The sequence below is a fragment of the Trichogramma pretiosum genome, unplaced genomic scaffold (genome assembly GCF_000599845.2).
Source record: "Trichogramma pretiosum strain Unisexual culture from Peru unplaced genomic scaffold, Tpre_2.0 scaffold6, whole genome shotgun sequence".
NCBI classification, from domain to species: domain Eukaryota; kingdom Metazoa; phylum Arthropoda; class Insecta; order Hymenoptera; family Trichogrammatidae; genus Trichogramma; species Trichogramma pretiosum.
Window position 1 is genome coordinate 611388 of NW_019641678.1, and position 13921 is coordinate 625308.

At 41.9% G+C, this 13921-nt stretch overlaps 1 protein-coding gene across 1 annotated transcript; it reads left to right on the forward strand.

Annotated features, from left to right (window-relative positions):
- The first annotated feature begins 11158 nt into the window (after nucleotides 1-11158).
- LOC106658042 lies at nucleotides 11159-12490 on the forward strand. The gene has a single exon (XM_014379845.1). The coding sequence runs from the start codon at nucleotides 11159-11161 to the stop codon at nucleotides 12488-12490; it is 1332 nt and encodes a 443-aa protein (XP_014235331.1).
- Nucleotides 12491-13921: the final 1431 nt, after the last annotated feature.

Below are 13921 nucleotides of genomic sequence, written 5' to 3' on the forward strand. Positions count from 1 at the left end.
CGACGCAGCAGCAGTAGCAACAAATACACCCACACGCATTTACGTACGTTTTCTATGTACCTCGTAGTATACAAGTATTACTCGCGGACAAATATATACTTCTCCCGTAGTGTACGTACGACTGAAAGAGAGACTTAATTCCAAGCGAATTTCAAGCCGTATTGAGATGAGCTATAAGCGAGAGTGAGACGCCCTCCTATAGTATATGATACGTATCGTTGCTACATCATACGACAAATGAGAAAAGTCACTTCGTATATTTCCTCCCGTAAGCGCGAGTATCGGAATAAAAACGGCTGCACGATTGCCAAAGTACACGTGTGCGCGCCTATGTATAAATCACTCGCTCGTAAATCGACAAATTGTTACGAGAATAGCCGAGTACTTTCAGAGCGAGCTAAAGGCGAAAAGAATCGAAGGCAGGCAGGCAGTTCATTCGCTATGCAAAAAGGAAAAAATCGGCCGCAGGTAAACAGATTCGATCTGGCGCGCGGTTTTATATAGATTACGCTAGTTGCGGAAGAGTCGAGGTAAATGAATAGTCGAAGCAGCAAACGCGTTCGAATGAAAAAGCTCCAAAGCCCATGTGAGTGCATACACGCCGGCTACCTATATACATGAAAGCTTCGTTGCAAGTCTAGCAGCGAGTGCGAGTATATATAAGCGATCGTATAGATTTTTATGCAAATTCTCGAGATATCCTCGAGCAGCGGCAGCAGCGGTTCTTGCGATAGCGCACGAAACATGCACATTGGGGCAATATGTGTGTGTGTGTGTGCGCGCGCGAGCGAGAAAACAGCAAGCCTTCGATGCAGCGGTGCCCTATGTGTGACTATACCCTCGCGTTAGACGGTTTTTCACCGCGACGCCAGCCCCGCTTGCATCGCAATATACGCGATCGAATTGCCGATATAGCTCGTTCGTCTGCAGTGGCTTCGTTCGTTCCTTCGTTCGTCCATTGGTCAAGCACAAATGCAAGCTCGAGGAGGGACTCCGCAAGCTTTCGAGCTTCTTTTTTTTTCTCCTTCGCGTGGCTTTGTGAGCTCGAGTCTTTACGTGCACCGAAGCATTCCTCGAGCTGCTAAAAGAAAGCATATGTATAAGAAAAGAGAGAAAGAGTCGGCTAAGACTAATGAGAAGGTGATTAATCGCGATTGCAGCAGTCGACGTATGTGTGCTGTGTATGGCCGAGCTCGAACGTTCCCCCCTACGAGGGCTGGTTTAATTAAATATATGTGCCTTTTTAAATCTCCTCGGGCAGCACCTTTTACAAGCGATCCGAACGCGCCCACGTATACGACGTAGCGTATATAATAGTTAACCGAGAGTTGCGAAAAATGGTAATCGCTATTGGCCCCATACCACGTTCGCGTACGCTTATCTGCACGCGCGATACGATGCTTTGAACGCAACTGACATATTTATGTTTTCAAACATCGACTCGAGTTGGAGTTTTTTTTATTTTTATGTGCCCCTATTTTTTCATTGTTGTTAACTGTGGATATAACCGATACGGCTAATCTTTACTGTTATTTCGCACTCGAGACAGATTTATACATCCTTACGCACTTTCATCTGTTCAGATTAGCTTTACACCGTCAAATGAGAAGGAAACGAAAATCAATCAGACAGTTGGTACACTCGAATCTTCGTACAGTATCATGCAGCTTTGAAAAACAGTACTCGAGCTGCAGAGCAGCATCAGCAGCGACGCACCCGAAGCTTACTACCCCTTCTCGAAGCTCGAGCTTTCCAGTCGATAATGAGGGCTGCCTGCCGCACTGCGTGATATGCAGCTCGAGACGCACACCGTATAACCCTTCGATGTGCTCTACCGGCCTTGCTGCAGTACCGACCGGAGAGCGAGCTATTCTGTGATTTTACGAGGGATCTTTCAACTTCGCGCTTGATTAACCCGCGACACACGAGTGCAGCTACTTTGTCTCGAAGTTTCTTTTCGAAGTGTGTTCTTTGCCACTAGTTCGATGCGTTTCAACGCCTCTCTATACCGATTGCGAATTAATTCATTGAAAGCTCGACTCTTTCCGAAATGCCAATCAATACGTGTACTGCCTCATACGAATGTACACATGGGGTGCACTCGACCGGGACGAATAGACGATGACGACGACGACGACTGAGCGAGACATTTGTCAGTGGGAAACCGATGAAATGAATCGATCGCAGCGGCGCGCACCATTTGTTTCCGTCCTCCTCGAGGCCTGCACACAGTGGCATAGGTGAACTGCCGCATACGTGTCTGCGTGGGTGCCTCTACGTGCACACACACAATCGAGCTATCTGTCTATTAATGTTTTGTATTCCCGCAAGGACGCGATTCATTTATATGTCGCGCACGACGTTCCCAGCACAATGCCAATATCCTCTCTCTCTCTCTCTCTCTCTCTCTATCTGACTATCTATATCTCATCGTATATACACGTTCATCGTCTCTCTATGTGTCTCTTTGCAGCCGCGATCGAATGTGCCGGCTCGTTTGTCATCGCTTCTCGACGTTTGCACGTTGTGTGTACCTCCTCGCGCGTATATGTACTTGCCGAATCAATGAATCGCAAGGAGCAGCGGTGGTGGCGACCATGCGCGCAACAAAACCATTAATAATTACATGGCTCGCACACAAACACATACGTGCCGTACGTGGGCGCAAGTACGTGCACGCGGTGCAGGATAAAACCCTTCCAACAGCCAATACTTCCGAGTTTCCTTTTTTTTTTCGACCCAGCCCGCGTATTATACACCATCCATCATTTCTTTTCCCCGAGACGCGCTGCTTATATAGCCTAATGTGTGCACAATCGATTGTATTTCACGTTCAAGGCATTTTAATCGAGATCTTGAGTGTTCGATAAGAATTCAAACTTCTATTTCGTTTTTACCAACGCTCTTGCAATTTAATTTTTCTCTCCTGTATATTTTCTTTTAAAATTTGTGGACGATCATCATTTATAAATTCGAGCCTTAATTAAAGCAGTAATTATAAATCAAGACTCGGCTTAAGTCTGGCGAGCGTAATTTAATTTTTACGATCTTGTAAAAGGGTAGTCTACCTTTCTCTCTCTTGAAGTGAGTATTTCGTTTGATGGTCAAAAGCTACATAACCTACGCACACGCACTAGATCGTATAATGCAATACACACAAAAGTGACATCCGAATTTATTTTATGTATTATTATATTTTCAGCTAGCTCTCGAGCAGAATTTAAAAAAAATGCGCGTGTGTCTTCGCGCGTTGGCACACAAAAAATGATAATTCAAGCCGCGCGAGCACGCGGCAGCGCACGCAGCTGCTTGACACAAAAAATTTTGCACGGAAAATTTTGTTTTTCCACCCAACCCTAATGGATTTTATAAATAAAAAGCGCAAAATTATATATATGAATATATCACCCTGAATAATCGTGTAGTGCCGCGCGGCAGCCCTGCTCGAGTGATTATTTGTATATATATTTCGCAAGGCAGAAGACATCTCCCATAATTCTGCTCTCTGGTACTTTTATGAGAAACATCAGTTACACGATATCGTCGTGCGCGCCGTGTAAAATAATAATTATTCGTTTAAAAGAGGCGCCTGCGTTAGGTTGTACCTTATAGTCGTCGTGACGCCACCGCCCGTAGAACCCCGTACGTACGCACGCACACGTTCGCTTGGCCAAGTTGTCGCGAACATACATAGGAGCAGCAGCAGCAGCAGCAGCTCGACACAGCAGCGCCCGAGCATACTTCGTGGGATAATATATGTATAATATTTTTAATTGTGACATTAAAATGTGTTTCCTGTGCCTGCCTGTTTTTGTCTTGTTTCGTATGTACGATGTGTTTGGGTTTAGAGCTAGGAATGCTCGAAACCGCTGTATGCACCCACCAACTCACCCCCTGAATATGAGTAGGATAAAAAAAAAAGAAAGGCAGCTACACACGGAGCAGCGTGACCAAGAAAGAGAGCGAAAAAATACCACATTAAAGCGGGCGCACAGGCACATACGCGAGTTTTGCACTCGCCTAGCCCTCGTTATTTATTCTCAGGTTAAAGAATTGCCTCCGATTTACAACTCAGCCTTCTTCTTCTACTCCTGCGCGTACCTGCGTTTTTTTCTATTCATTTTCTGTCATTCACACGTACAAGGCAAACATTACTGCGTATTACAAACCACGCCTCAACGAGATCATTTTCTTTTGGAATTCGACGATCTGAAAAACTTGCGAGCGAAAAAGGAAAAGCCTCGAGTTTCTTATCAGTTATTAAGCAAAACATCGAAAGCTTGATTTAGCTCGAGGTTAAAATCACCCATCAGGAAATATACTTTTCCAACTTGTATTTTCTTGGTTGAAAAAAAGTAGAAGGAAAAAAATAATAAAGTGTGGAGATAAGTTTGCGCGCAACCGTAAAACACGTAGATTTAAAGATAGTCTGATGAAGGTCTTGTACGCGGGTATTCGTACGTACGGCAGTTTCTCGTCCCCATCCTTATAATGCGTCGTATTTAAAAAGAAACGTAATTAGAAAAGTCCAACAACAGCGTTAATTATCTTTTGCATGTCCTACGCGAGATCTTTGCTGTTTTTTTCAAGAGAATCTACAAATTGAAAGAAAAATCCATAAAGTAAAAAAAGTTTTGTCGTTTTATCACTTCAAATAATATTTATTTTGTTGGGATTTTAATATCCAGGTACGAGTTAACGCTATTTCAATGTACTTTTGAAAAACGCCTGAAAAATGTCAACACTCTTAAGAAATCTATGGCTTAGATTCTTAATAGCTTTTACAGAGTCAGAATGTACAAGATATGATATTATTACCTTAGTTGGTAGTGAATGTATGAAGGTATTGAACTTATTAATCAAAGTATTTTTAATTTTGATAATAGCTCCAACGAAACTTTTCTGAGCAAATCTTTTCGATTAGCTCAAAAATCTTTTTGATATTATGTATATCGTTAAGCTCAATATAAAAATTAACGATGATATCAACGATGTATTTTTAGATTTATTGGATGATTTTTAAACCACTTAAATTGAAAAACTTTCGATTAAAAGAAATAAATAAATCTAAGACATTCTAGGTTAGGTATTCTGAATAGTCTATTGCAGATATAATGTACCCAGTATTGAGTTTATTTATAACAGTTAAAAGAGTTATTGCAAATCCTTCAATTCGTACGAAAAAGAATTGATAGCCGATGGCACACATGTTTAATATTCTATTACATTCAATTGATTTCTAAATTTAGCAGAACCCTCGCGGTAATGATAGAAAATGGGAAAAATTCCTTTCCCAAGAGCACGAGTATCGTGAAAGCTCGTGCAATAAGAGAACGAGGAAAAGGAATAAGGCAGCATGTCGAGGCGTAGTTCGATAAGCAAAGTTTACGGCTCGTGGGTCGACGAGGTATGCGAAACAAGAAAAGCCGTTCTCTTCCGTGCGTGGCGCACGTTTTGTTCGTATATAGATACCACAAGAAGGAGGTAACCATACAGATGTCCGTTTTAAAGTCGTAGGGCACTAATTAACAGCCTACGGAGCCGCGATTTGCACGCAGTGCCAAGAAAGGGCGACTCTCTCATACGGTATGTGTGCGTGAAAGGAGAACAAGACATGACTCTAAGGTTAAGCTTTGAGAGAATAAGGCGTGTAGTCTTAAGATTTCTCGCGGAAACTGTTGTATTGTCCCTCGAGAGTTTGTTCTCTGTTCAAGCAGTGGCACTGAAAATTAACAGCACTCGTACTTTGCGCTCTTGCGATCTTGCGAACCTTATACCGCGGCGCTATCTTCCCTAATAATAAACTCGTAATTCCCAATGCTCATATAAGTTACTTCAGCACCCTTTCAACGGCACAATAACCGATGACTGCAAAGAATCACATCGTGGATTCGCATCGATATCTCGTTTCTTGTCTAAGTAACAGATTTTTCGAACATCGCTCAGGGGATATATTGTAGTACACTGACAAAAAGTAACAGACAAATATTGAATACATGTTAACCAAGTAAGTTCGAAAATGGGAACATTTTTGAGACTTTTCCAACCCGTTATATTTTTGGTGAAAGTGTAATTTCAAAAGCTCGTCAATAAGCAATATCGACGTAAAATTAATAGAATTTTTCTCCGTCCTCCCGGCAAAAGAGTTCTCTTTCGCCGCCTGCTTAGGCTAGAAAAAGTAACACTTTCTACCACTTTTGCGTCCGCTGCAGATGCACGCGTTGCTAGGGCAAATACTGCCTGGCAACGCATTATTGATAATTTCAGTAGCTTGAATTATTAACATTGATTATTAACCTGCTTATGTAAAAAAGAATCGTAAAGTACTGTGAATTAGATAAAATGACCAATATAAATATTTCATCTGACGATGGTACGTCTACCGACGAAGACGAGCTTTTAAGAGATTTTGATAAAGAGCCCAAATTGATTATGGGTAGCGAAACTTTACCACTAAAGTCCGTCGATCGATACTCTCTAATTTATCCCCTTATAAAAATTTCCAATAGGATCCCGCGAAATTCCTATTGGAATCCTATAGGACTCCTGTAGGAATTTCGCGAGATCCTATAGGAAATTTTTATAAGGGTCAGCAATTAAAAACGTGACAGAATGATAACAAAAATCATTTTATAGAACTGTGTGGCATAAGTTGACATTTATGGCACGCTTTTCTGTGGCATAAGTCGCACATTCTGGCACCGCTGCGTTCGCATCACACTCGCATGCGCTCGTGCGCTAACCTCACTTCGCGCTACCAGAAGTGCGACTCATGGCTCGGAAAAGGGGGCATAAATGTGAACTTTGCACAGTACTATAAAATGTTGTTCGATACTCGGGCCATAGCCTCGCTGCGCTCGGGCCCTAAACTACGCCATGCCGAAAAGTGTTACTTATGGCCCTTGTATTGAAAACTACTATTTCGACCTCACACGAAAACAATCTAATTATTATTTTAAAGAACTAAAATATTAAGTAAAACCTTCAACAGTGTAGAGTAACTGGTCGATGTTAAAAAAAATGTTGAATATAAAAGAAAACATCGATATCAGTCGTCTTTTAAATTTGAAGACTATGATTAAGAATAAGTAAAAAGGATAAAGTCAGTGAAATCAGAAGTGTTTAAATGGACAGACATTGAAAAATTCATTAACAAAGCTGATGATCAGGTATATTAGGGTGTCTGTTAACATTAATCAATAAAATTTTTAGATAAGTTCAAAGCTTTTCACCTTGGCATCTATACGATCCAAACAAAAATCCAATGTTTCAAAAGTAAAATTTAATGCCCTTCCCAAAGAAAATGAACATAAAAAAACGTATACATTTTCCATGTTTTACACAGATTTTCTCGTTTTTTTATGTTTAAACGATCATAACTTTTGAACTACGCATTAAATCTCAAATCTGAGCCTGGCTTTGGAAAGGGCATTAAATTCTACATTAAATTATGTAATTGCAACGTTTTTCTAAAGCTCGAAACATAGAAAATATTTTACTTTAAATTCCTACATCCTGAGAATTAATGGGTTAAATGTAGATATCGATTTTAATTTTTAGGCACGGTTTTAATCTGTGCCTATGCATTAGATTCATCTACGGCAACATCCCACGAATGGCACATGTCACGCCCTATCGTTTAGCGCTTGGTTGGCTCTCTGTTGCACATAGGCGCGACCAACTCATGATTCTCCTGGCAAGGAAAATCATGATCAGTGGCACACCATCCTGCCTGGCAGCGCGTTTCACACTCCTCGAGAGCCGTGATCCCAACCGTAGAGTGACCCAACAACTTCCTCCACGTCTTGACTACTTATCTGCTCGTACATCAACACTCCATAATTCATTCACTCATACGACCACCAAATGGATCAACTCTCTACCTGCATCATTCTCCCTTCTGGCCACCTCTCCCAACCCTCGCACGTTCCTCCGCAACCACTTCCTCTCCCTTGAGAAGTCAGAGTGGCTGCAGCACTGTGCGACTGAGAATCTCTAACCCGTACCTCTTCCCCTCATTGGCCTACTTTCACTTCCCAACTACAACTAATAGTGCAATCAATTGATACTAAAATTCAGCCCACATGACTGCAGTCCCTGGGCAATTGTTGGTGGGCCCGGGGGCCTTGCTCCGTCTGCCCTGGCCCGGCGATGGAGCTGGCGGGCGGCTCCCGCATTCTGGCTTGTCCCGCTTCGGGTCGGCGCTCATTGGGTGTCATTGAGCTTTTGTATATGAGTGATTCTGACTAACTTTTAAAATAACGCCTAAAAAAATTTTTGATGAAAAATTTAGCGGCACAGTATCCGGAATGAATTTTTCTTGAATATTATCAACAAAGAATCCCAAAAATAACTTTGGGCTTTATTTTCCTCCATAGTCCATTTGGGAAACCCGATTTAAATGTGGGTCAAAATAAAACTTCTTCAAATTTTCGAATGACACCGATCTAGATGCGCTTTTGATATGTTATAGTACATGGTAAAAAAATCCTAAAGCCAAAATTTTACTCCCCATCCCCCCCTCCTACCCCCTCCACCCCTATAAACGTCCATTCTTTATTTATATTCATTCTGAAGCCCTGAAGTAATTAAAAAATCTGAAAAAATTCATAATAGTACATATCAACAAAACTAAGCACCTTGAATTTCTTCAGATTTTTCGAGGGCTTCAGGCCTTCAGATAAAATAATTAAAAATTTGGAAAATTTATATACGGCGATACGAGCCAATATCAAACTCGAAAATTTTTTTCTCTGTTTTATGCATTGAAAAACATGACCTTAAATTTCTTTGGATTTTTTCAAGTTTCCTTATGCACTTTTTGAAGCGAAAAAACCCCTTTTTCTTTCATGTGTTTTCATGTGACATTACTTATATCATCCCGCACATAATTATCTACGTAGGCGAATTGCGTAGTCATTATAAATGAATTAAATGTAAAATTTTTTTTTTACGGCCTTGCCCTTGATGATATAGCAAAATTTTTTAAATAAAAAAAGAAAGTGTGTGAAAAAAAATTATTTGTTGAATAATTTATTTATTCATGATAAGAAAAAAATTTTTCATGAAAAAAAATATATTTATAAAAATTTTTCATGAAAAAAAAAAATTGTTTATAAAAATTGTTTATAAATTTCCCATGAAAAAAAATTTTTTTATAAATTAATTAATTTATTCATAGTAGAAAAAAATTTCATGAAAAAAAAATTTTTTTCAAAAATTTTTAAGTGATCAACGCAGGATTATCGAATGTTCAATCCTGCGTACAATTCTTATTAAATAAGGGACAGAGTTCTGGTTGGGCTCATTTTGTTCGTCTTTTCCAGCCCTTTTTAAACATGTATACAGATATAAAAAAAAACAATAGTCCATTGTAAAAAATGAAAATGTATAAAAAAAGCTAAAAGTTCAAATAATCCAGTACGCGCGGAAAACGTTCTGGGAAATTTCCAATTTAGGAGGATCAAGTTCAGGTCACAAATTTTTCTAAAGTATGTGAATAAAGGAAGGTAACATGATAATTTCAGATCATTTGGTTAATAGTCCATTTTTTAAGAAGATATCGAAAATTTATTTTATTCGCAGTACGTTTTTTGACTCAAGAGTAAAATCGATTTTCAAACGTGCGATACAAAAAGGACGGGCCACCAAAACGCTCAAAAATAAAAGTGTAGATCTCTCAAGTCTTCTTAAAGACCCTGATAAAATTTCAGAACTGTGCATGGTAAATTACCTGACTTACACATCAGTACGTGCAATTTTAAAAGTTAGTCAGAAACACTCATATATGTAAATATGTAAATAACTGTGCTGTACTTTATTTTTTATTTCTTTCTTTTTGCAATTTTGAAGTGTCTATCTGTATGTAATCTATTACCCATATGCGCTAATTGCTCAATGTATCTATGTATTTTTATAATTCTTCATTTACTATCTGTAATCTACTTCGGGGCCACATAGGGTTCCACCCCCCGGTCCCATAAATAAATAAATCAATCAATCAATCAATCTCAATTGACTCGATATTTATTCTCAATTCTCGATATGACTTCAATGAAGTCAAAATTACTCTTTGCTGCATCCAATATTGCTTTACATATCTCTACAGTTAAAAGATTTACCTAAAAATATAAAAAATTAATCGTCATAGAAAAGTATGAATTAAAAAAAATCTACATAGAAATTTTAATTATGATATTAGCTTACATGTGGAACATATTGTCGAATGAACATACACAGTGCTCCTCCTCCAAGGCCTACTATTAAAGCGTTAGAATTAGATTTATTGTGGGTAGCAGCTTTTAAACTAACAGTCATGTGAAGGTGGTGTTCACAGGATAAATAGTCAAGATCTACCACCAACTCTTTCTTCTTTCGTTTCGTCGTAACTAAAACAATTGTTCGATTTTAAATCAGTGTTGAAATGTTTTTACTATATAATTTTATCATAAATATTGAAAAAATTACTTGTTTTTAATTTAGCTTCACTTTGAACAATCAATTTGCTGTTCAGAAAAGTTGATCTTCTGAAATGGCCAGATTTATTTTTCAAATCTTCAATTACAAATGGTCTCTCTCTCTCTCTCTTTCTCTCTTTCTCTCTCTTCGACTACGCCTGCGCTGTTTTTCCGGTCCTGACAGATGAACTGGAAACTAAAATGCGCCGCCTGCTGAACACTGCCATTCGATTTGTGTTCGGCCTTCGTCGCGACGCCCGAATGCTGCCATATCAACGGACCCTAGGATGGCTCACCCCGTCCTAAATTGATCAAACAAGAGCGAGACGCTGATGCAGCAGCAGCAACTCAACGAGAGCGAGACGCCGAAGCAGCAGGAGTAGCTCGCGGGGAACGAGAAGCTCAAGCAACAGCGGCGATAGAGACCGCAAGTGTCAGCAAGCTGCTGCACATTGTCTTGGACAAGCTGCAGCAACCCACATCTCAACCACCACCAGCTACCGCGTCTGCTGCTTGGGCAGCAGCAATCGCCCCAGCTCCTGCAGGTTGGGCCGTACCAGCACCAGCACCAGCTGTCGCCCCCGCTGCTCCTGTTGCATGGGATTCAGCGGTTTGGCCCGTTCCAGCAGCCGCTTCTGCCTCATGGGATGCTGCAGCTTGGCCCGCTCAATCACCTGCAGCCCCGGCTGTATGGGTTGACTATGCGGATTTGGATGCGCCCTACCAATACGGCGACTACCGTGGCCCTTACCGTGGAAACAACCGTGGCAATTACCGTGGCAATTATCACGAAAATTACGGCGAGTATTGTGCCAGGAGATAGTACACAATCGGCTCTCATCAGAATCACGGAGGACATGCGAAAGGCGATAGAAGAGGAGAAGATAACGGTGTTGGTCCTGTTCGACTTCAAATGTGCCTTCGATACGATCGATCATGCTACACTTCTCGCTCGGCTGCGGGACCTCAGCTTTGGTGCGGGCGCGCTGCGGCTGCTGCACTCGTACCTGTCTGGCAGGAGCCAGGCGGTGGTGGATACAGACGGTGTGGCCGCAGAATTTGTCGAGTGTACATCGGGGGTGCCTCAAGGATCCTCGCCGGCTCCAGTGTTGTTTGCGGCTTACATCGACACTGTCGTTGCTGCGCTGCGACACTGTGCTGATACCTGCATGCTCTTCGCTGACGACTTACAAATATATTTGTCTTGTGAGCCAGCCGACCTCAATGACACGATTGGGCGTCTATGCGAGGATGCTCAGGCCGTGCTCGATTGGTCTCGCCGCTGTGGATTGCGCCTCAACGCCCAGAAGACGCAGGCGATCGTAGTGGCATCTGACCAGCGACATATGAGGATGGACATGGGTGCCTGCCAGTCCCTGGTGGTGGATGGCGTGGTCGTGCCCTTTTCACCACGGGTTCGCGACCTGGGTCTGGTCATCTCCAACAACTTGGCCTGGACTGCTCAGGTGAACCAGATATCTTCGCGGGTCCACGGGGTGCTTCACCGACTGAGAGCGCGTGCAAGGATATTGCCGACCAGCGTGAGGTCTATGTTGGTGTCCTCTTTGGTCTTGCCTCACTTTGATTATGTCTGCGCCGTTTTGCGGTCCCTACCGGCCCAGTTGGACATTAGATTACGGAGGCTTTTCAACACGGCTGTGAGATTCATCTACGGACTCCCACGAGACGCAGCCATGCTACCCTACATCGAGAGGCTTGGTTGGCTGACACCTGCCCTGCGCCGTGATTATTTCCTCGGCATGCAGGTCCAACGGTCCATAATCTCGGGGAGGCCGCCCTATCTCATCGACCTTCTGCCGGTGCGTCGCGTGTCGACGCGTGCTCTTTGGCCCACCACGGTCGAAGTTTTCCAGCAAGACAGGATCTCGACTGAGACATATGGAAATGGGTTCAAGATGTCCGTAGTCAGAATGTGGAATGGGCTCCCGCGAGATATTATCGAGCTACCCTCGCTGCCAGTATTCAAGACTCAACTTAGGAGCCATCTCATGCAGCGGATCGGAGAGAGATGATCCCGCCTAAATGAACATGCGCCGTCAATCGGAAATCGATTGGATATCGTTACTTGTATATTGTATTGTACTTGAATATTGAATATCGGCCCGTGTATATACTTTGTATATATTCAATTTGTAAAATACCTCTATCTTAGATTTATCTTAACTTATACTTGCATCTACGTATTGTAACTTTTACACCTTTCACAATTTCTTCACCTTTTTATGTTTATGTTTAGTTTAGTATAATTTATAAGAACTCCGAAACCCATCAAAATTGTAAATATCTATGTATGCTTCTTTGAGCTCTTCGGCCCTTGCGGTGCCTGGGCGAAATAAATATGGTTAAATCAATCTCTCTCATAGTGTCGCTAATTTTCCCTATTTTTATATGTTGCAGCACCTTACGGAGCCAAGGTCACTTGGTCCAAACTTCGATCATCATATTCAACGTTGACGAGACGGATCATCGTGAAAGGGCCCAACTGCGTCGGCCGGATGCACGCGCGAAGCAGAGACATTCTTCGACGTCTCAGCTTTTTGGAAAACTTCATCCGTCGTCGAAATTGAGTTAAAAAAAAATATTGCTCTATGCCTTAAGGCAATAATGTATTCATCCTCCTCTGTAGGCAAATTTTTTATCTTAATTGTATTTTTTAAAATTAAAACAATGCTTTTTTATTTCACATTCTTTTCATTCTCCTTCGTTTCCTCTTGAATTACGCCATTTATATATAATTTTGACCTGGCGATGACAAGGTGCTCGCCACGATTATGGTGCTGTTTGGGCCAGCCTGCAATAAGCCCTGGAATTGGTTATGATTGACATCGATCAGGACAAAAGCGCGATCCATTCTCGATAATTCAGAAAAATCTGACGCGTTGGACTCGTACACGACACAATGACGAAGAACCACATAGACAAAGCGCGTAAACTGAATTGCCGTCGTAGCAAACGTCTTATCGGAAGCGCGTCGTATCTCTCTGATGGTTCTCGAAAAACGGAGTACAGAATTCATACAGCTTCAACGAACGTGCCGCGTCCCGGCCAATGCCGGCAGAGATGAAAGGGATACCGCATCACGTCGAGTCAAGCGCTATGCTCCATTTCTAGAGAATCGTCAGAGAAATGTGACGCGAAAATTGCTAAGACGGCAATTCCATGTTAACGCGTTTTGTTTATATGATTTGTAGCTATTATATCGTGTGCAAGTCAAGCATGCACATCAGCCTTTTTTGAATTGTCGTCGATAGTAGGTGTTCAGAATGAATCGCGCTGATTTCGTTCCAACTGATGCCAAACTTGGTTTATTGCAAGACCTAATGGAAGCTGGTCTTAGTGACACGGTCATCGGCGAGCGCCTCGGCATCAACAGATCGACAGTCTGGAGGTGGAGAGCGCGCTTGAACGCCGAAATTCCCCTGGAAGACTGACGACGCGGAAAT

Excerpts from the sequence above, each read along its gene's own strand:
- LOC106658042 (XM_014379845.1), top strand. The coding sequence starts at position 11,159 with ATGCGGATTTGGATGCGCCCTACCAATACGGCGACTACCGTGGCCCTT.